Source organism: Peromyscus eremicus, chromosome 8a (assembly GCF_949786415.1).
Source record: "Peromyscus eremicus chromosome 8a, PerEre_H2_v1, whole genome shotgun sequence".
In the NCBI taxonomy this organism is placed as follows: Eukaryota; Metazoa; Chordata; class Mammalia; order Rodentia; family Cricetidae; genus Peromyscus; species Peromyscus eremicus.
Window position 1 is genome coordinate 9,988,221 of NC_081423.1, and position 23,133 is coordinate 10,011,353.

Sequence of the window (23,133 nt, forward strand, 5' to 3'; positions counted from 1 at the left end):
GTGCTACCACTGCCTATCCTCTATGTTTAATATTGTGGCTGTTCTCTTCTCTGACCCCAGATAAGTTTATTAGCGTGCACAATATTTTGGAGAACACAATACCACCACAGTCAAGCATGGTGACACACACCTGAAATCCTAGCACTTGGGAGGTGGAGGCAAGAGGATCAGGAGTCTTAGGTCATCCTTGACTACATACTGAGTTCAAGACTACATGAGACCCTGTCTCAAAAAGTCAAAAAGGAGCTAGTCATGCAATCCTGACAACCCAATTTCAATCCTTCCATTAAACAAACAAACAAACAAACCAGATATGGATGGGGTTTGGTCCTAGTACTTGGGAGGCAGAGGCAGGCTGATCTCTATGTGTTCCAGGCCAGCCTGTTAGCTAGATCTTGTCTCAAAAATATCAGATGTGGGATCTACAAGATGACTTACCAGGTAAAGACACTTGCCTGATGATCTGAATTTAATCCCCAGGACCCTCATATGGTAGGAGGAGAGAACCCACCCCCTCAGACTGTCCTCTGACTTCCACACCACATGCCCCTATGCACAGCTGGGTAGTGCACATCTGCAACTCCCGCACTCCTACCTGGAGATGGAGGCAGAGACGGGAGGCTCTCCTAAGAGCCCAGTGGCCAGCTAGACTAGACAGCGCAGCAGCAGAGTGAGAAAGACCCTGCATCAGCAAGAAGGAAGCTAGGACCAACTCCTAGAAGCTGTCCTTTAACCTCCACACCACATCCGAGAGTGCGCACACAGACACATGCTAAATACAAAATTTAGGGAAGAGATGTCTTTAACATTTTTAATTCAATAAATAACCAACCCCTCGTTCCTGTGCCCAGCTGAAAACCAGTGGTGGGGCTGTGGGACTGATCTTTTAAATCTCTTTCACCTACTCTCTCCCCACTTTACCACAATCCCTCTTAAGTTGTCAGGCCCGGGAACAGTGCCTGGAATCAACGGCGAGTTTGACATGCTCCTGCGGCTGCTGTCTTCTCAGGGAATCAGGAGCCAGGATTTAATACCGATTGGCCTTGAAGGATTTCCTTTGCAGCATTTCATCAACACAAAGTTACCAAGACAGGCTCTCAAGTGTGGGAGAAGTCGGCTGCACATAAACGGATTACAGGAGAATTATACCCACCCCATCCTTCCTGAATCTGAGCTGGGTTAGTGACTGAGCTGGACAATGAGGTGGTTCCAAAGCTTAAGTTACTAAACCAGGGCTGAAGAAGGTAGGAAAGCCTGTGCTGACAGGTCAGGGCACCCTCTCAGGGAGCCACAAGCCGGAACTGCACTGAGGGCTGGGGAGAGGCCCTGAGTTCAGCCTCCAGCATCATGTTAAGAGCAGGCATAGTGGTACATACCTTTGATGCCAGCACTTCGGAGGAGGATCAGGAAGTCAGGGGCAGATAAGAGACAAAAAACACCGAGAGTCTGTCTTACCTAAGTCAGAACGGCTGTCAACCAGAAACACCCACAAATGTGGGTGAGAAGGTGAGAAAAAGGAACTTATGCACTCTGCTGGCAGGAATGTGAGCTAGCACAGCCACTGTGGAAATCAACATACAGAAACCTCCAAAGCTAAATACCCACGGCTCCCTGGGTAAAGGTGCTTGCTGCCAGGCTTGACGACCAGAGTTCTATCCCCAGGATCCACGTAGGAGAAGACGAGAACTGACACCTGAAAGCGTCCTCTGACTTCCACGTGCACACTGTGGTACACATGTGAGCACACACGCACATAAAGAAATATAATTACATATGATTTATTATGTAATTCAATATAAAAACTAAAAATGGGCATGTCTTTAATCCTACCCCTCAGAAGTCAGAAGCTGGAGGATCTCTGTGAGTCAAAGCTAGCCTGGGTTACATAGTAATTTACAGGCTAGCCAGGGCTACATAGCTAGTCCCTGTAAAAGGACCAGTATTGGCACAGGATACCCCAAGACCAAGTTCTCAGCACAAAGGAGACGTATTTGTCCCAGAGGGACAAAGGACAGGGAATAAGAGACAAAGACAGGAGGAGACAGAGGATGAGGAAGAAGGGGACGGGAACAGGGGAGAGGGGGAAGGAGTATTTGTCCTGGAGGGACACAGGACTGTCTCTGGATAGAGAGAGCACAGACTTGTCCTGTAGGCAAATTGAAGTTTATAAAGGGAAAGGGGGAAACTTCATGTTAAGATGAGTTGGTTAATTTTGATTGGGCATGTTAATTAGGGCAGCCAAAAAGGGAGTTTTTGATAGCTGGACCATGGTGGTCAGCCTCAAGAGGAGGAAGTGGCCAAGTAAGGGAACAGACCTTGGGGGCTAGCATTAAGAGTGTAATCTAACGGTTTTTAGCAGGGCAGAGGGAACGGGGGAAGGACAAGGCCTGCCAGAGTCATGTATGTCATGTTTGGACCTGCTAGAGCCCTTCACCATGTCTCCAAAAACTAAATACGATAAAGTAAAATTAAATAAAAAACTTACAATAGATCTACCAGATGACTCACCATTCCTGGGTATTTACCCCAAAAGACGGTAAGTCAGCACAGCACAGCACAGAGCTATCCAACTACCCATGTTTACCACAGCCCTGCTCAGCAGCTGAGATAGGCATCGGTGTAGATGCCTGTCAGCAGATGATGAAGGAAACGAGGTGGACGCACAGTGGAGCTCTCTTCAGCCGTGAAGGATGAATTACGTCCTCTGCAGAAAAAAAGGCCAGTACAGGAGATCATCACTTAAGTGAAATAAGTCAGACTCAGAAAGACAAACACTGCATGTTTTCCTTCATGTGCGGAATCTAGACTTTTATTATTATGTCATATACATACACACATATATGTATGTACACGTATACATACACACACAGGACATAAAAGTGGAACCATTGGGCAGAGGAAGGACAAGCTTGAAGCCCTGGGTTCTATCCCATGCACTGTATAAAAACAGGCATGGGCACGATGGTACAAGCCTACAATTTCAGCACTTGGGAAGTGGGGTCAGGAGAATCAAGGTTCATCCTTGGCTACACAGCAAATTCAAGACCAGCCTGGGCTACATGAGACCCCCCCCCCAAAAAAAAAAAAAGATTAATTCGAAAGTTCACTGTGGGAGCCCGTTTTCAGGTTTCTTGTGGCTTTACCCAGCATGTCCCCATAGAGGATGATTAGGACCACGGGCCTGAGTACAGGTGTCTGAGATGGTCTGCACTTGGCTGTGCTGGGGGAGGAGGTCTTTTGCTCCACCCCTTGGCATCTCTATAAATACTCTGGGGCAGAGACAGTCGGGGCCCATTGGAAAAGGTTCCAGGCCCTCTCGAGGCTATCCTTTATTTTCTATCTGTTTATCTCCGCAAGATTCTCCTCAATAAATCCTTCTATCTAATATTTCCTGCCGCTCACACTCAAGAAAACTCTGGGGAGCTGTGGGGTTGGTGGGTAAACACCCCACAGTTCACTCAACTGATGGGCTGTTTTTTTCTGCCTCGATGACAGCTGTGGTGTGACCTGATGATGACTTCAGTGGGGGCACCACATTTGCCTATAACTGCGGAAACGTGAGGTTGCCTTTGCCAGTAACACTGATTCTTTCCCGGAGTCCACAGATATGAGGGATGACTAATGTGAGGTAAACGTCCTGGCATCTGTCTTCACATCTCTCTGTCCCCTGGACTGCAGATGCTCATCACTTAAGAAACGTTTTATTGCAAACACCAACACGGGTGGACTCACTGAGACTGCTAGTGTCCCTTCCGCCTCTCCCTGTGCTTCCTCACCAGCTCACACACGACCATCCCCACCTTTATCTGAAGGCCCAGACTAAACCACAGGGCCAGGAAGTTACACAAGAGGATGAGGCTGTGGCGGGAGGAGCCATGCAGTTCTGGGCTCACCCTCGGCCCACTGGCCGCAAAGCTGAAAGGCAGAATGTGTGCACAAGGGGAACAGTGCCTGCTAGAGCGGGCAGGTGCCAGACTTTACTCAGTCCCCAGAAAGCTAAAACACACAGACAAGCACAAAAACCGACGCTTTCCGTATTTGGTGTCAATCTCTTCCTGTCTCCGACAGGCCACAGGCCTGCAGCAGCTGAAGTCATGAGCACAGGAAGACATCCCAAAAGAGGATGAGATGAGGCTTGTGCTAATGGATGGCTTGGTCTTTTTTGTTTGTTTTGAGTTTTTTGTTTGTTTGTTTGTTTGTTTTTTTCGAGACAAGGTTTCTCGGTGTGAGCTTTTGCAAGTCATCACCCTGGAGGAGGCCTCTTCAGCTGCTGCAGCTACCTTTTAGTCAGCCATGCTTCTGTAAGGACCCTCAATAAACTCACGGGCTCACCAGGCTGGATGTGGAAGAATTGTTCCTTCAGTCTGTTGTTGGTGCCCTGAGGTGAACAGATAATTACTCTCATTTCCCCAGGAAAGGTCACACACACTGTTGAATACACAAACAACGAGAAAATTCAGACAAGGACATGGACAAAGCTATCTCCAGCTGAGGAGGAAGTCCTTGGCCCAGTTGTCTGCCCAGCTTCAACAGGATAGCACCTTGGAGGGAGAAGCAGGCATTGAAATAGAGAATACCAAAGCCAGAACCTGCCTTGTTAGTGGCCCACTCCTAACAGTCACTCCACGTCCACGTAGTGGTATGCAACCAGATCATTTAATACTGCATTTCCCAGAAGAGCAGCCTCTCTGAACAGTGTTCACTGGAGTGAGCTATGGCTACTTCAGGCCTCCATCATTTGTGAAAAGCCATTCACTGGCCTTCACCGTATGAGCTAAGAATCAGTGTGTCAGCCATCCAGGCTCTCTCTGAAATCTCAGGAGAAGAATCTGAGCTTAGTCCACAGAACAGAGACTGCTGCATGCCTCTGAGTGTCTAAGGCTGTGGAGCCTCTTAGGTATCACTTGCCTTGTGGCTGCCCCACTCCAGCGGCTGCTGCATATGGCCTTGCTTCCTCTTCTCAATACAACAGTCAGACGAGGTTTGCAATCCACTCAGCTCAGCTCTAGGAAGACCTCATATGAACTAATTATGTCTAAAAAAAAAAAAAAAAAAAAATCAGACGTACAAATAACCCATTCTGAGGTCTTGCAAAGAACACGAATTTTGAGAGGGACACGATCCAATACAGATGGCCGACTCTGATCACACACAGGCCTTGAGAAGTACCGCTCGGGAAAGCTAGGGTTCAAGCACACACATTGTTTTCTACGGACAGAAAGGGCTAGACCTACTCAAATCCCTGCAGGAATTGTTAGACTTGCAATGCCTCCTGAGGAGGTCAGGCACTGGACTTTGCCTTGGGTACTGCCCTGGGAGAAGAAGCCCCAAGAAAAGCAACCTCTGAAAGAAAGTGTGGCCGGGTGGTGGTGGCGCACACCTTTAATCCCAGCACTTGGGAGGCAGAGGCAGGTGGACCTCTGTGAGTTCGAGGCCAGTCTGGTCTCCAAAGTGAGTTCCAGGAAAGGTGTAAAGCTACACAGAGAAACCCTGTCTCGGGAAAAAAAAAAAAAAAAAAAAACGAAAACAAAAACAAAAGGAAGTGTGAGATACAATATAAACTGTGCTTCCCGGTGACATCATGGCCTTGGCCAGGAGGGTCCCAGGTGCAGGACTTGCTTTAGCATGCTACACCACACACCTGGGGATTCTGCATTAGTTATTATGTGTGTGATATGGGTGGGTCCATAAGCCATGGTGCACATGTGGAGGTCAGAGGACAACTTTCTGGACTCGGTTCTTTCCTGCCTCTCTTACATGGCATCAAACTCAGGTCACACACCAAGTACTTTCCTGCTGAGCCATCTCACAAGGCATCCCTACATCCTAAAGGCCAGATAAAGGAAAACTGGTTTCTTCGGTCAAGAGGAAGAACTTTCTCAAATGGGTGGAGACCTATCGTTCCAAGATAGGTCTGAAACAGAGCCAGGCTTGGTGACCTGTGCCTTTAATCCTGTCACTTGGAGATTAGGCAGAAGCAAGAGAATCTAGACCAGTCTACACAGTATTTCAAGAGAATCTAGTCCAGTCTGCACAGTATTTCAAGAGAATCTAGACCAGTCTGCACAGTATTTCAAGAGAATCTAGACCAGTCTGCACAGTATCTCAAGAGAATCTAGACCAGTCTGCACAGTATTTCAAGAGAATCTAGACCAGTCTGCACAGTATTTCAAGCCAGCCTGCCTAAAATAGAGAGACCCTCTCTCAAAAACAAAACCAAAAATAAACCAAACTACCCAAAACACAGAAGAGAGAATCCAGTCAGACAGGTCACTCACCCGGCAACGGCTACCCCACCAAGAGGCAGGACCACTCTTAGACTCACGGGTGCACCATAATCCACACTAAAGAGACACAATGTTTAACTCTTTGATGAGCTAATGTACATCTAAAAAAAAAAACTCCTCACTTTTTTTATTTTTAAAATTCCATATGTATAGGTGTTTTGCCTACATGTATGTCTGAGCACCACATGCATGCCTGGTGCCTGTGGAAGCCTGAAGAGGGTGTCAGATCCTCTGGAACTGGAGTTACAGATTATTGTGAGTTACCATGTGTGTGTTGGGAATCAAATCCCTGTCCTCTGGAAGCGCAGCCAGTTCCCTTAACCGCTCAGCCATCTCTCTAGCCCCACCAACCAAGCTTCTTTGCTGTGGGATGTTCTGTTTGTCAAATGTGTTGCTGTCATTGGTTAATAAATAAAACACTGATTGGCCAGTAGCCAGGCAGGAAGTATAGGCAGGACAAGCAGAGAAGAAAATTCTGGGAAGTGGAAGGTTGAGGCAGAGAGACGCTGCCAGTCGCCGCCATGACAAGCGAGATGTAAGGTACCCATAAGCCACGAGACACGTGCCAACTTACAGATTAATAGAAATGGGTTGATTTAAGATATATGAACAGTTAGCCTGCCACGGCCATACAGTTTAGAAGTAATATAAGTCTCTGTGTGTTTACTTGGTTGGGTCTGAGCAACTGCAGGACTGGCAAGTGAGAGATTTGTCCTGTGGGCCAGGCAGGACCAGGAAAACTCTAGCTACACTTCTTTCTTACAATGTTTTTTTGTTTGTTTGTTTCTCAAAGTCTCATGTAGTCCAGACTGGTCTCAAACTGACTATATAGCCAAGGATGACCTTGAACTTCTGATTGTCCTGCCTCCCCAGAATGTTGGGAATATATGTCACGGGCCACCACTTCCGGTTTGTGCAGTGCAAAAGATGGAACCTAGAGCTTCGAGCATGCACTGTACCAACTTACACATTCCCAGGCCCCCAATTCTTGAAATTTTCTATGAATTTGACATCATATAAAAATAAAAAGTTGCCAGGCGGCAGTGGCGCATGCCTTTAATCTCAGCACTCGGGAAGCAGAGCCAGGCGGATCTCTGTGAGTTCGAGGCCAGCCTGGTATACAGAGCGAGATCCAGGACAGGCACCAAAACTACACGGAGAAACCCTGTCTTGAAAAACCAAAATAAATAGATAAAATAAAAAAAAATTTAAAGTAAATAAATATTTAAAGTTACCTATTGCCCTTCCAGCCTTACCCTCCCTGACGGAATTTGAAGGTTTGATCTTATAAACAAGGTGTCCAGGCCTTTGGTACCTGAAAGTACACACCAGCTGGCCTGGAGTCACATGGGGCGGGCCCACGTGACCAGAGTCCCAATCCAATATGGCGTCGCCCAGGATATGCGGGCTGCTCCTCCTGCCCTCGCTGCTCGGCTTGCTAGGAGTGGCGTGGTGCAGCCTGGGCTCGGGGTGAGTGCAGCTGCCGGGGCCGGCTGGCTGGGGTCCCCCTGTCCTGCGTGCTCTCTGGCACAACCCTTTGAGCTCACGATCGCCCCGTCCCCGCAGGGTTTCCCGCGACGATGACCTGCTGCTGCCTTACCCACTCGCGCGCACGCGTCCCTCGCGGGACTGCGCCCGGGTGCGCGCCGGCAGCCGCGAGCAAGAGAGCTGGCCTCCGCCGCCCGCGACCCCTGGCGCCAGCCACCGCGCGGCCGTGCGCACCTTTGTGTCGCACTTCGGGGGCCGCGCGGTGGCCGGCCACTTGACACGGGTCGCCGCGCCTCTGCGCACTTTCTCGGTGCTGGAGCCCGGGGGACCTGGAGGCTGCGCGCAGAAGCGCCGTGCCACCGTGGAAGACACAGCTGTCCCGGCCGGTTGCCTCATCGCCCAGAACGGTGGCTTCTTCCGCATGGGCACCGGCGAGTGCTTGGGGAACGTGGTGAGCGACGGGCGGCTGGTGAGCAGTTCCGGGGGGCTGCAGAACGCTCAGTTCGGGATCCGCCGCGACGGGACCTTGGTCACCGGGTGAGGAGGTAGAGAGCCCGGGCTGTCCCGGGCAGAGGGTCTCCGATGTGCATTTAGAGCCGTGCCCTCCGTGCCCAGATCACCTAACCAAGCTTCCTATTATTCAACTTCAGAGTGGGGATGCTGACAACTTCCTTGAAGTTTACTCGTGTGTTACTGAACGCTTGCTCTGTGATCAGGCCGTGTGTGGGGCCCGAGAAAAACGTTTCGTGGTCAGCGAAGCCATGGAACCAATTGGAAATAATATAGAGTTTATGGAGAAGTCCTAGACAGCTAGCTGGAGGCCTTTTGCTCTCCCGGATAGAAATCTTGGGTAGGCAAGGAGTGGCATCTTTCAGTTTCTGACTATCGCTTGAGATTTGGCAGCAGCCAGAGTAGAAGATTGCGCCATCTAGTGTCCCAGCTCTCTCGCAAGAGGTACAGTTTTTGCCAAGGCCAGAAAGGACTTTGCCGAGCTCTTAGCAGCCCCTGGTCGCAGTTTCTGGGCCTGCGCAGGCGTCTGGTTCTTCATCCTTCAGCAGTAGCCAGCCCCACAACTGTTGGTCTTGTGTTGTCAAAAGCCCTAAAAGTTCTTCCAGTGACCAACGCCAGCAGTTACTCTTCCCTGGCTCTGTCCTTCAACCTCAGTCAGTGCTTCTTCATCTTCTCCGCCCTCCCACTGTCTCCCTTGTCCCTCTCTTGGGCTCCCTTCAGACTGTTCAGCTATCTTGTTGCCCTGGCCACTGTCTCAGTTACCCCTGCTGCTCTTTCTATGATGGTCTCCTCCCGTCCTTTTTTGGTTTTTTCTGTCATGTGTGCATCTGTGTGGGCCCATGTGGAGGCCAGAGTTTGATTTCAAGCATCTTCCATTGTTCTCTGCCTTATTTGCTGATACAGTCTGAATCTGGAGCTCACTGATTCAATTAAACTGGCTGGCTAGCAAGCCCCAGCTGGCCTCTTGTTTCCCTAGTCCATCCCCCACACTAGGGTTACAGCAGCTTTTGCGTGGGTGCTGGGATCTCTAAACTCAGGTCCTCATGCTTGGGTAAAAACTTTTACCCATTGAGCTGTCTTTCCGGCCCATCGTCCCACTTGCTAGCTGCCACGCAGCTGCCTATTCTGACCGTTTGTAGCTCACTGCTACTTCTTTGTGTTATTAGGTCAGCACATGTTACTAAAGATGGCAAGAGAAGATTCTTTCATTGTGTCTAATGTAGGCGCACAGAGGAGGCAGCACAGGAGAGCATCTTCCAGCTCACTCCCCAGCTCAACTGAACATCTGCTTAGACATCCAGAGAAGCAGTGCTCGCACCAATCACAGCATACCTCAAATCCTAATGAAGGCTTGCATTTTCACCAATCACAGCCTTGCCTCATTAGCACCCATCACAGCAGTCCTACTAGACTACCGAGGGATATGCCCTCCCTCTGGCCTAGGTAGAAACAGTTGCAGGGTCACCAAGTTTGGCACAAACTGTTTCAAACAGCCCTGGCTGGGCAATCAGGTGCAGTCTTTTTGTAACTGCCTTGAAGTGTCTGTGGAGCAGCTGCTAACGAATGAATCAACTAGGAAATTTACAGAAAAACTTGGAGCTGTTCCTGCCCGTGAGTGAGCCTCTTGCCTCCCTGCTTGCAGGTACCTGTCTGAGGAGGAGGTTCTGGACACTGTGAATCCATTTGTGCAGCTGCTGAGTGGAGTTGTGTGGCTCATCCGCAATGGAAGCATCTACATCAATGAGAGCCAAGCCACCGAGTGCGATGAGACACAGGAAACAGGTCAGGAAGGGATTCGGCGTGGTGCTTTCTTTTTTATTGTTGTTATGTTTTTATTTATTTACTTTGTGTGTGCAGAGGACGGGGGCACATGCCATAGTGTGTGGGGGAAGGTCAGAGGACAACTAGTTCTCTCCTTCCACTTTGTGAGTCCTGAGGATTGAACTCGGGCTGTCAAGCCTGATGGGAGCCACTGAGCCACCTTCCTGGCCCCAGCATCAGCTTTCTTGAGACCCAGGAACAGTGTGAGTAGGCTACTCTTCAGTGTTCCCAAGCATTTACTGAGAAGCTATTCAGTGCCTAGTGCTATGGTGGGAGTCATGGAATTCAGTCTTACTTAGAATATATAAGAAGGAAAATACTTGGAAAGAATTGACAAGTGCCAAGAAAGAGGAGAAAGGGACCAGTGGGGAACAGATGCACAGGTATGAGAAAAGTGCTGCAGGTTTGTGCCACAGTGACCTCCACATAGCCTTGGAGCTTGTCGTAACTACAGAACCATGAGTCCACACACCTTCGACTTCCCATTCAGGAACCACTGGTTAAGTCCTAACAACCCAAATGTGCAGGCTCTCCCTTGGGGACTCTGATGGATATTCAAGTTTAAGAGCCACTTGGGGGTGGGCTAGTGAGTTGACTTGATCAGTAAAGTGTTTGCCTTGACAGTGTGAGAACCTGAGTTCGAGCCCCAGAAAATACATAAAAAGCCAAGTGCCAAGGTGTACACTTGCGGTCCCAGGGATGGTGAGATGAGAGGTACAGATAGGTGGATCTCTGAATAGCCAGATAACCTAACCTATGTGGGGGCATTCCAGGCCAACAAGAGACCCTGTCTGAAACAGAAAGTGGAAGACGTCTGAGGAGCAACACTTGAGGTTGTCCTCTGACCCCCAGAGGCATGTGCACATGCATGCACACCTCCAGAGTATAAAATACTGGGGTGTGAAAGGATGCTTTGGTCCTGAGATTCTCTGGCTATTTCAGGGTGTAGAGTGGGGCGAGGGGGTGTGGCGTGTGACTGAGGAGGCTGTCTTTTACAGTTCCCAGCCAGAGTGCAGAGTGCAAGGCCCTAAGGTAGAGAGTAGCTGCTAGGTGAAGGGGAACCACAGAGATGAGGCCAGGGGCTTCATGCAAGGCCTGTGGATTTTCGTTTGCCAACACAGAGGTTTCTACTGGAGACTGAGGTCACATGAAGAGTTTTCTGGCTGTGGCATGGAGCTGAAGGTGGAGCTGGGATGTGGCTCAGTGATCTAGTACTTGTCTGCATAAGGTTCTGGGTTCCTTCCCCAGCAACAGCAAAAGAAAAAAGGTTGAAGAGCTTAGAGGGTCCCCTGCAGGGCTGGGTAACGAGCCAGGCCCCTTCTCCTTCAGGTTCTTTCAGCAAATTTGTAAATGTGATATCAGCCAGGACAGCCGTGGGTCATGACCGTAAGGGGCAGCTCGTACTCTTCCATGCAGATGGACAGACGGAGCAGCGTGGGTGAGTCCCAGGAACCCCTGGGGATGTTTGCACTCAGTTGCCCCCACCTTCTAACAGTTTCTGGGGCAGTGGGTGGGACAGGACAGCTTTGGGGCTATTTTAGAAGTTTCATCTGCCCCAGTAGGAGTGATTACCTACTTACCAAAGGGAGACAGTTAAGCCAGAGCCCGAGGGGACTCAGCTACATACCCCCTCTGCACAGCATCAACCTGTGGGAGATGGCAGAGTTCCTGCTGAGACAAGATGTGGTCAATGCCATCAATCTGGACGGAGGTGGTTCCGCCACCTTTGTGCACAACGGGACCCTGGCCAGTTACCCCTCGGATCACTGGTAAGAGCACCTGAGCCGCCTTTGTGAGGGGAGAGCCCTAACCTACCTCCAGCTGTCTCAATTCAGTCAATATTGGGACCCTACTGTGTGCCAGTCTCTGGTTCTCCAAAAGTGAGCAGAGGAGCCAAGATCTCTTTCCTCGGTGGCCTGCGTGGCCCACACCTGGGAACCTGGGACAGTGGTCAGGCTAGTGAAGTAAGAGCTGAGGAAATGGCTGGCCAGCATTGAGGGAACCTTCCACCAGAAGGCATAGTGTAGCAAGGGAGAGAGCAGCCTATAAATGGCCCAATGAGAGGCTGGAGCAATCGCTCAGCAGGAGAAAGATTTGCCTTGCAAGCAGAGGACCTGCGTTCAAGCTCTAGGACACACATAAAAAGCCAGATGTGAGTAGCACATGCTTGGAATCCCAGTGTTGTGGAGGAAGAGACAGGTCAACCTGACACTCAGGCCAGCCAGCCTAGCCTACTGGGCAAGGTCCAGGCCAGAGAAAGATAAGTAAAATAAACATTTAAATGGTGGGTACCTAAGGTTGTCCTGACTCCATGTGCACATGTGCATTCCCTAATGTGTGTGTGAACACACATGCGCATGTAGGAGTGCACGTGTGTGTGTGTGTGTGTGTGTGTGTGTGTGAACACACACGCACATGCAGGAGTGCACGTGTCAGGATGGAGATGGAGGCAGGCCGGAGCAACCTTTTGGCAGCAGCAGGGACTTAAGAGGCCAGCTGGGGCCAGCACCAAGGCCAAGACCTCTCCTCACAATGAATCCCCCGCAGCCAGGACAACATGTGGCGCTGTCCCCGCCGTGTGTCCACCGTGGTGTGTGTGCATGAACCCCGCTGCCAGCCACCCAACTGCAGCGGCCACGGGACCTGTGTGGATGGTCACTGCGAGTGCACCAGCCGCTTCTGGCGGGGTGCCGCCTGCAGCGAGCTAGACTGTGGCCCCTCCAACTGCAGCCAGCATGGGCTGTGCACAGAGAGTGAGTGGGGAGCCCACAGGGAGGGTGGTGCTCTGACGGGACCCCAGTTCTCTTACACCAGGCCTGCCTCGGCCCTCACCTGGCCTCCATGGTCTTGCTCTTTGCAGCTGGCTGCCGCTGTGACGCTGGATGGACAGGGTCTAACTGCAGTGAAGGTGAGAGCTGCCAGTGGCCTGCCGAAGCTCCTGGAGGCAGTGGCCTGGCTACAGGCAGCTGCTACAATGTCTTCTTCCCTCCCTCTGGCTTGGAAGTTGCCTTCAGAGCCTCTTCTCACTGCATATGCAAATCTTATATCCCCCCTGGATTTGCTGAAAAAGCCCCACCAAGTAGGAGACGTATTTCAGCACTGTCCACTCAATTCCAAAGACCAACAGCAAAAACCAAGGTGTAGCCAGGCCACACCCCTGAGGGAGATCCACCGAAGTCCTTAACACCTGGAAAGCAGCCCCTGGTGTTCCTAGGCATGAGTACTGTCACTCCAGTGTCAGCCTCAGTGGACTTCCCGTTCCCTGTCTCTTCATTCTTTTATGGTTACCAACTCTATAGCCCACCTTAAGTCCAGATGATATACTTGTTTTTTATTTGAGATGGGGTCTTAATGCAGCCCAGGCTATCCTCTAACTCACTGTGTAGCCAAGGATGGCCTTGAACATCCTGCTTCCACCTCCCAATTGCTGGAATTATAGGCATGTGCCACCATTCCCAGCTTGTAGGGTACTGGGAATCAAACCCAGGGCCCCATGCATATCAGGCAAGCTTTCTCTAGAAACTGAGCTATAACCCTGTTTACAACTGGGTTATCTTTGAGGGCTAGCCACAGGGATCAGGGGGCATCTCTTTCAGCATGGCCCTGCACACATCCAGAAGCCGAGCTGTCCTATAACAGTAGACCCTGCCGCCCAAAGAGAAACCTACCCACCATGATTTCCTCTCCACAGAGTGTCCCCTGGGCTGGTACGGGCCAGGTTGCCAGAGGCCTTGCCAGTGTGAGCATCAGTGTCCCTGCGACCCCCAGACTGGCAACTGCAGCATCTCCCAAGGTACAGGGCCTCCTGGAACCCTTGGGGCAGGTCTGGGGTAGGCAGACCCTCCCCAACCCTGCATCTTCTGTGTGGTGTCTTACAGTGAAGCAGTGTCTCCGGCCAACTGAGGCCACACCAAGGGCAGGAGAGCTGGCCTTTTTCACCAGGTAAGTGTTTCAGCAGAGGCAGAGCCCTCACACCCCATCCATGAGGTTTGGCATCTGTCCAGGCACCAGCCAGGCCAGAAGGGTGCAGATGATCCTCTGCTTTGCAAGCTCAGGGACAGTCACAGATGAAACGGGCATCTAAGAGTGCAAGTGAGAAAGACAGGGCCACTGCCCAGTGCGAGTCAAAGGTGGCAGACTGTAGGCTTGATCTCCCTGGCCGTAGAGAGTCAACTCTGATCCCGGAGCTGGGCTGTAGAGACAGGAAGGACTCGCCTCACTTCTGGACCCTTCCGTGTGTTCAGGCTTTGTGTTACTGTTGCTTCCTTTCTGCTGCTTCCTGGGTCTCCCGCTCCATCCCCAGAGGGCTCATGGGAAGGATTGTGAAGTCTGGCATGTGGCTCAATTGGCAAATGGTTTGCCTAGCGTGAGGAAGCTCTGGGCCCAGCCCCCAGCACTTCATAAGCCAGATGTGGTGGCACGTGCCTATAATTCCAGCACTAGGGAGGCGAAGCCAGGGGAATCAGGAGTTTAAGGTTATCAGGAGTCTGAGGCCAACCTGGGATACTTAAGACCCTGAATAGATAGATTCTTGAGCTGGGCCTTCTGGCATAAGCCTGTCATCCCAGCTATCAAGGAGGATAGCAGCTTCAAGGCCCGCTTGAGCTACAGATTGAGTTCAAAACCAACCTGGGCAACTTAGTGAGACCCTGTTTTAACATAAAAAGTAAAAAGGGGACTGAGGTTGTAGCTCAGTGGTAGAGCATTTGCCTAGCATGCACAAGGCTCTAGGTTCAACTCCCAGTACTTCAAAAATACATTAGTGACATCTGAAAAGCAGTAATGTTCACATTAGAAGTGTGTGTGTGTGTGTGTGTGTGTGTGTGTGTGTGTGTGTGTGTGTGTGTGTATACATGCATGTGTAAGTAAAGGCAAGCAGATATCTGAGTTTGAGGCCAGCCTGGTCAACAAAGCGAGTTCCAGGACAGCCAGGGCTCCACAGAGAAACTCTGCCTCAAAACAACTAAAAAACCTCCTAGGGGCTAGAGAGGTGGCTTAGTGGTTCAGAGCACTGGCTGTTCTTCCAGAGGACACAGGTTCAATTCCCAGCACCCACTTGGCAGCTCACACCTGTCTGTGACTCCAGTTCCGGGGATCTGACACCCTCACAAAGACATACATGCAGGCAAAACACCAATGCACATAAAATAAAAATAAAGAAGTGTGTGTGTGTGTGTGTGTGTGTGTGCACGTGCGCCAGATCACAACCTTGGTTGTCTTTCTCAGTATCTGTCCACCTTGTTTTTCATTGGCCTGAGACTCGAAAGTTAGGTTAGATGAGCTGGCCCATGAGCTCCACCTTCCAGGCAGTGCAATAACAGTGTGTACCATTGTTCTTGGCTCTTAAAAAGTACTTTCTAGTGATCAAACTTGGTTCTTCATGTTTACAAGATAAGCATGAGCTATCTGAAATATTTTTAACATCCTTCAAATATCAGAGAATGTCTCTCTTATTCCCCGTGCGCGTCTTCAGTATGCCCCAGTCCCCACCCAGCCCCCTGGGCTCAGCATTCCCCGAGTGGTTTCTGCCTGCCCGAGGCTGCTCCTCAGCCCCCCACTCATGAGTCCCTTCTGTCCTAGGACCACATGGCTGGCACTTACCCTCATCCTAGTCTTCCTGCTGCTGATCAGCACTGTGGTCAATGTGACCTTGATCCTGGGCTCCAAGGCAGAGAGGAACCGACATCTCAGTGGGGACTATGTGTACCACCCACTGCAGGAGATGAATGGGGAACTGCTGGCTGCGGAGAAGGAGCAAACAGAAGACACTTGCAACCCCTTCAGGGACTGACAGCCCTGGGCTGCCCAATGACGTGCTCCAGATAACATTGTCCCTGCTCCTCACTTTTATGGGGAAGGATGTGGGGCCACTGGCATGGATGCTGCACGCTCCACTCCTTGCCTGGCCATGCCCCACCTGTCCCTGTGCTGTGGCTCATGCCACCCCAGCAATACGGAACTCTGGAGAGCCTGCACCTGCTTCCCTGCCTGCCTATGTCTGCTGCCCAGAGAGGCCTGTCTCCCACAGGGGTCTCGCCACTGCCAAAGACTCCAGGAGGCAATTAGCAAATGAAACTCTGTAGCCGCATCATGACAAGAGTGGCCAACTCTCCTGGGCCACCCGCACGGGTGGAGTAGAAAGACTAACCTCCTGGCCCAGCCACGGCCTACCGCCTTTTATGCAGCCTCGTTGCCAGATTGCCAACTAGAATCCCGTCACAGGAAGCTCCTCATGAGAAGGGATGGGGAGGGAAGGAAGTCACCTTGTTTACAGACTTTCTATTTTTGTTGTCCTGCTCCCTAAAGGAGTTTTCTAATACTTGAATAAATTGGGATACTAAATCGAGCCACCCGGTCTGAGTCCTGGGCAGGGGCTCCTCAGGGGGACTCAGCCACTTCCAGTGCCTTCCGTTAACCAATCTTGCACAAATCTGGCCAGGCACAAGGCCACCCAGGGACCATGTGAAGCCGTGGTTCTCTGTTCCGGCAAGTGCCGGTCAATGTTGCTTCAGGCTAAGGTGCACTTTGAAGGCAGGGATTTGATTGGCTCTAACCATTTTCATTTTCCATAGGTGGTTGTCTAGTTACTTTTATTGCTATGATAAAACATGACCCAGGCAACTTATTAAAGAAAGCGTTTGATTTGACTTACAATTTCAGGGTGTTAAATCCATGATGGTGGGAGCAAAGGAAGATCTGAGAGCACCTCAAAACTTACCCGAATGATACACCTCTTCCTCCAAGGCCCCACCTCCTGATCCTCCCCAAACAGTTCCACCAACTGAGGCTTCAAATGGGCCTATGGGAGGCATTCTCATTCAAACCACCCCCTTCCAATCCCTGGTCCCCATAGGCTTGTGGCCATATCACAGTGCAAAATGCACTTAGTCCAACTACAAAAGCCCCATAGTATTCCACAGTCTCAACCCCGTTTCAAAGTCCAAAGTCCCTTCTGAGACTCAAGGCACTCTCTTTATGGTAGCCCCCTGTAAGATCAAAAAGCAAAGTACATAGGTCCAGGATACAATGGCACAGTGTATGCATTACTATCCCAACAGTGAGGAAGCTTCCAAACCCCTTGACTGTGTATCCTTCGTGACTCTAAAGCCAGAACCACATGGATGACACGGCCAAGTCTGATTGCCTGCTTGGGATGGAACCTGGTCCCGTTAAGTCACATTTGCAGAAACTTTCCTTTGGCTGCTTTTTAGCAGGAAACTCCTTAGCCCTTTCCTTTTTACAAGTTGGAAGAGTAGCTGTGTGGGGTCCCACCCTGAGGGCACCCCTCCACACTTCCTTTATTCCCTTTCTCCATCAGGCCTCTCCTCTCTTTCGGAACAAGCCTTGGCACCAATATTATGTTTTTTGGTTTTCTTTTACTCCTCGAACTGTACATTTTATTTCTTTTTGCCCCACTTGTTCTTTTTCATTCTAGACCTGCTTAAGAGTGATTACTAATAACCAAACAACAGAGTCAATATTAGACCATCTTGAAATCCCCAACAAGCTGGGCAGTGCATACTTTTAATCCCAGTACTTGGGAGGCAAAGGCAGGTGAATCTTTTAGTTCAAGGCCAGCCTGGTCTACATAATGAGTTTCAGGACGCCAGGGCTACACAGAGAAACCTAGTCTCAAAAAAAAAAAGAAAGAAAGAAAGAGAGAAAGGAAGGAAGAAAGAAGAAGAAAAAAAGGAAGAAAGAAAGAGAAAGAAAAATGGAGATAAAAAAATAAATATCGGGGGCTGGAGAGATGGCTCAATGGTTAAAAGCACTGGCTGTTCTTCCAGAGGTCCTGAGTTCAATTCCCAGCAACCACATGGTGGCTCCCAACCAACCATCTGTAATGAGATCTGGCACCCTCTTCTGCCATGCAGGCAGAACACTGTGTACATAATAAATAAATCTTTAAAAATAAATAAATAAATCTCCACCAAAACAATTACTGTTATTTTTCAATTCAGCCTCAGGCAAATTCTTAGGACAAGAGCAAAAGTCAGCCACATTTTTGTCAACATATTGCACACATGATCTCTGACCAGATTCTAATATTACTCTCTCCTGAAACCTCTTAAGCTAGGCCTTCATGGTCCACATTGCTTTTAGCATTGCTGTCCTCCAAACTCCAGCTATATAGCCCCTTAAGTCTTGTTTATGGCATTGAACTATTTTCCTTGTCTGAAGTCCCAGAGTCTTCCACACTCCGCCAAAAACAGCATGGTCAGACCTATCACAGAAATAGCTCACTTCCCGGTACCTACTTTTGTCTTAGTTACCTATTGCTGCAATGAAACACATGACCCAGGCAACATATAAAGAAAGTGTTTAATTTGAGTTATGGTTTTAGAGGGGTAGAGTCCATGATGTAAGAGGGAAGAAACAGTTGAGAGATAGCATCTTGATCAGCAATCATGAATCCCATGAGGTTTTTTTTTATTTTTTTATTTGAAACTTCAAAGATCATCCCAGTGCTACACATCCTCCAAGGCCACACCTCCTAAACCTTCCCAAGCAGCTCCATCAACTGGAAACCAAGTATTAAAATATATGAGCCAATGGGGGCCATTTCTCACTGGTGGTGGTAGTCTGGTTTGGTTTGGTTTTGTCAAGACAGGATCTCATGTAGCCTAGGCCAGCCTTGTACTTCTTGCATAGCTGAGCATGACCTTGAGCTCCTGAGTTTTACCTCCACCTCCTGAGTTCCAGAAGTGCAGACATGAACCACCACAGCCAGTTTATGGAATGCTAAGGATGGAACCCAGAGTTTTGTGCATGCTAGGCAAGCACTCTGTCAACTGAGCCACACCCACATCCCTAAATTTAAGTCAGTTGTCCATGTTTAAAGTCAGTGCCCCCTGCCGGGCGGTGGTGGCACACGCCTTTAATCCCAGCACTCGGGAGGCAGAGCCTGGCGGATCTCTGTGAGTTCAAGGCCAGCCTGGGCTACCAAGTGAGTTCCAGGAAAGGCGCAAAGCTACACAGAGAAACCATGTCTCGAAAAACCAAACCAAAACAAAACAAAACAAAACAAAAAGGTCAGTGCCCCAAATTCTTGGTTTCCCTTTAGAAGAGATGACACAGACACCCCTGCTGTCACTCAGGGTAGTGACTTGCTGTGACTAAGTAGTGACATTCTTCCCTAGCCCTTTGTCTGGATGCCTTCCCCAACCTCCCAGCCCAGCAACAGTGTCCCCAGTCTGTGACCCACCCCACCTAGTGTGCCTCAGAGCTGATCACTCCTGGCCCAGGAAGGGGCTTCAGGAAGGGCCCAAAAGGTTCCCCATGAGTATGTGATACTGTGCGCTTAGCGTCTGTGAGAGAAACAGAGCTTTCCAGACATGTTTGTGTCTATTATCTTTTCACCATGCAACTTCCTGGGAAGATGTGCACTGACATCTGTGTATGCCAGGCAGGCAACTCTGACAGAAAGGGTCTGTCATGGCTCTGGGGCCCTGGTAAAATGACTTGAGTAAACTAAGCCACGTGAACCGCCCTGTGCCCTGCAGAATATTTTTTATTTTGCCAAAGAGTTCTTTCTGAAGTCTTTGTCTACCCAACATCTAGTTCCCCTTTTAAATTTTGTTTTGTTGAGACAAGTTCTGTGTAAGAGTTGGAGGATCCCTCGGGGTCAGTGCAGAACACACCCAGACACCAAATTCTCAGCACAAAGATTTATTACCCCGGAGGGACGAGTGGGGTGGGGGTGGGGGGTTGGCGGGGGGGGGGGGCAGTTACCTCTGGATTGGGCAAAGGCAGACAGCAAGCAGCTGGTGTTGTCTGCACGGGTGGGTTTTTAAGGAGAAAAGGGGAGTCTGTGTGAGGGTGAGTTGGTAAGACCTGATTGGACAGGTTAGCCAGCCTAGCCAAGTAATGAACTTTGGTTGCTGGACCTTGGGGTTCCGTCTCAGGAATGAGACAGTGGCCAAATAAGGGGATAGACCTTGGGGGCTAGTTTTAGGAATATAATCTAAGGGTTAGCAAGGGAGAGGGGAGGGAAAACGGTAAAACCTGTCAGTGCTTGGGCCTGTTAGAGCTCTTCCTTCTGGCTGGACTAGAAATTGCAATGTAGCCTAGGCTGTACCTGAATTCACAGTGTTCCTCCTTCTTGGTGAACCACTAAGCCTGGCTTTTTGTGTGTTTTTGAGTCAGTGTCCTGATATATAGGCCAGGCTGGCTTCAAACTTATGATCCTCTTGCCTCTGCTTCCCAAGTGCTAGGATTACAGCTGTGTATCACCGTGCCTGGCTCAGTTCCTTTTCTTCTAATCACAATCCTGTGTATCTGGCCCACCCCAGAAGGACCTAGGCAGTGGTTATGTAGGAGGTGGCCCCAGAAAGTGCTGGTAGGGGACAAAAGGGAAGGTATCCTGTCACAAGAGGACATTGGCACTTCCCAAGGCCAATTTCTGCACTTAAAAGCCTGATATAGAAATTAAACGTGTGTGTGTGTGTGTGTGTGTGTGTGTGTGTGTGTGTGTGTGTGTCCATGTGTGTCCATGGCTCATAATAGATTCTCAAAGGAGTTCATGTCTTGGGAAAAATCTGGAATCCAGGGACCAGCGCCAGGGTTTCACATTATGTTTCCTGGGAAACATCTTGGTAGGTCCGGCAGGATTTGGAACATCTGTGGAGTAGTCAGCCCCAGCTGCCTCTGTCTCCCTGTCAACCACCTTCACCTCCTAGCAGCTGTGGCTGCTGCCCCCAAAGCCCTGCTCAAATTCCCACGGTGGCTGCTTCTGCCAAGACAGTACCCTGGCATCCGAGAGGCAGCACCTCAGGAGCAGCTCTGGGCCACAGGGAGACCGCGGCAGGTTTTGCCCTCTCTGGCCCGGGCTCCCAGAGGAGGCCTCAGGGGAGAGTTGAGGGCTGAGGGAGATGTCAGTGTGGCCAGCAGCTCAGCCCTGAGCCCAGCCCAAGGCTCTCTTGGGAGTTGTCTTCCTCAGGTACACCTTTCTCCGAGGCTGCAGAAAAATCTATGGGAGAACAGCAGTGACTGAATGAGTGAACAGGTGAATGAATGAATGAACGAATGAATGGATGAATGAATGAATGAATGAATGAATGGGTGAATGACTGATAAATGAATGGGTGAGTGAGTGAATCCACTGGTAGCAGGTGAGAATGGTCCTCCTCGATTAGATGATGTTGCTGAGTGCTAGGATATCACACAGAGGAATCAACCATCCTCTGCTCTTCCACATGACAGCTCCAGCACCATGCTGTTCCACTCAGCAACAAGCACCCCTGCTCTTAAACGGTGAGGGAACGAGGCTGAGCCTTGTGCAGGGCCCTTGCACTTTACTGAGGCAGAAAGATTAGCTGCTGCTAGACCCTCAGAAAAATCGGCTGAGAAATTCTTGAGTTTGGTTTTTTGTTTTTGTTTTGTTTTGTTTTGTTTTGTTTGAAACAGGGTCTCCCCTTGTAGCCCAAGCTGGCCTGGAACTCACTCCACAGACCAGACTGGCCTCAGATGCACCTGCCTCCACCTCCTGAGAGCTGGGATTACAGGTGTGCCCCACCACAGGTGGCTACAGATAAGAAATTCTGGAATTAGTCCAGGACTGGCACCAGGGTTCTAGGAAGTTGACAGCAGATGACATTTAAACATACAATGTTTAATGCCTCTGTTAATTCCTAGGATCAAGCAAATATTCTGTTTCTCCAGCAGCCGGCTCACTGAAAAGGAAGATGTGGTTGTTGTTGACCATTTAGTTTTTCAGAGTTAGGAAAGTCCTTCTTGTTGTAGAGCTATACTGGTCCTGTGGTTGGGAGTGCCCATGAACTCATATGGAATGTTTGGTGCTTCTAAGTTGTGAGACCCACAAGAGAGTCCCATCAAGACATCATGCTGCATTTTCTTCCTGTGGTACCCTCCCATGAAGGAATATCACAGGGAGTTACAATAGAGGGTAGTCCTCTGTGTGTCTTGAGAATGCCTTGCTAAGGCACTGGAGGCTGTGCAGATCTTCACAAAACCTCTTTCCTTGATTTGGATATGCTGTCTTGTCCCTGTGTGTCATGCATGGCCATGCTCTGTGAGGATGTCTCTCTGGGTTTTGAATTGCAATTCTTCTGAAGATCACATCTGTCTTGTCCATTAAAACCCCTCAGACACTGACTGTGCCTTCCAAACCGCCTTCCAGAAATCCCCCTGCTAACTATATACACTGGTGTGAGATCACTTCTTCACCTAAAGAATTTTCTGCAGTCACTTACCTGAAATGAATCCCTGCCCACATTCTCCTGGGTTGCAATCCCTGCCTACTCTGACTCTGCTGCCCTTATATATGGAGCACACCTTTAACCATGACAGTGACCCTCATGTGAGGTCACAAGGCCAGGCCTCACTGTTTGGGAAATCTCAAAGGCTGTCCAGGCACATGGGTATATTTTGGGTTAGTACTCATGGGAAGTATCTGAAGGCATCTTTTATATCATTTTATGGAAAGAAGCTCAGTTCGAGGCCTCCTTTTCTCTAGGGAACTTTACCCCTGGGAAGAGCAAGTCCAGTGGGGATGAGGTATGCATACTCAGCCCCAATGTGCAAAGTGTAATTCTTGGTTTATCATGTCAGAGAAAAGACGAGTAGGTAGGCATCAGTATTTTCTTAAACAAACAACATGCCCCGCCCCGCCCCCCAAAAACCACACAACAAAATGGAGAGATGGAGGGAGGTGGGGCTCTGTGAGTTTAGTGCTCACCTAGTCTATATAGTGAGCTACAGGCTGTGAGACCCTGACTTTTTTTTTGGGGGGGGGGCTATGTTTCCAGAAGTGTCGATTGGCTTTTGTTGTATGGTTGGTTTTTGTGTTTTGAGATGAGATTTTAGGTTCATGGATGGGACCAGCAGGAGTTTCCTCCAGCTGTATTCCTGTGAACTGTAAATGACGAACAGTGTGGCAAGATGTACCTATTGGTGCAATAGTGCTTGAATGTCACGGGCATGACTGTCTGATTTACTTGGTATTGTGACGAGACACAATGACCAAGGGAACTCACAGAAGAAAGAGTTACTAGGGCCTTACAGACTC

General features: G+C 49.8%; 1 protein-coding gene and 1 long non-coding RNA gene across 3 annotated transcripts; one reads left to right on the forward strand and one right to left on the reverse strand.

Annotated features, from left to right (window-relative positions):
• Positions 1 to 4,637: 4,637 nt before the first annotated feature.
• LOC131916645 (uncharacterized) lies at positions 4,638 to 8,010 on the reverse strand. Of its 2 annotated transcripts, none has more exons than XR_009380580.1 (2): positions 7,617 to 8,010; positions 4,638 to 5,035 (listed from the first exon to the last, which is right to left on the reverse strand). It is a non-coding gene; the product is annotated as an uncharacterized LOC131916645 (long non-coding RNA). The 2 variants fall into 2 exon arrangements; XR_009380579.1 differs by having other exon boundaries at positions 7,603 to 8,010.
• On the forward strand, positions 7,672 to 16,452 carry Nagpa (N-acetylglucosamine-1-phosphodiester alpha-N-acetylglucosaminidase). The gene is made up of 10 exons (XM_059270049.1): positions 7,672 to 7,757; positions 7,854 to 8,312; positions 9,928 to 10,067; positions 11,436 to 11,544; positions 11,747 to 11,875; positions 12,654 to 12,859; positions 12,967 to 13,014; positions 13,798 to 13,899; positions 13,985 to 14,048; positions 15,687 to 16,452. Exons 1-10 carry the CDS (start codon positions 7,672 to 7,674, stop codon positions 15,895 to 15,897), a joined length of 1,554 nt encoding a protein of 517 aa, XP_059126032.1. The 3' UTR covers positions 15,898 to 16,452.
• Positions 16,453 to 23,133: the final 6,681 nt, after the last annotated feature.

Bases quoted from the DNA above. Each gene is read 5' to 3' on its own strand.
- Nagpa (XM_059270049.1), top strand. From the start codon at position 7,672: ATGGCGTCGCCCAGGATATGCGGGCTGCTCCTCCTGCCCTCGCTGCTC. The intron at 12,860-12,966 runs GTGAGTGGGGAG...TGCTCTTTGCAG, and splicing joins GCATGGGCTGTGCACAGAGA to CTGGCTGCCGCTGTGACGCT. The intron at 13,015-13,797 runs GTGAGAGCTGCC...TCCTCTCCACAG, and splicing joins AGGGTCTAACTGCAGTGAAG to AGTGTCCCCTGGGCTGGTAC.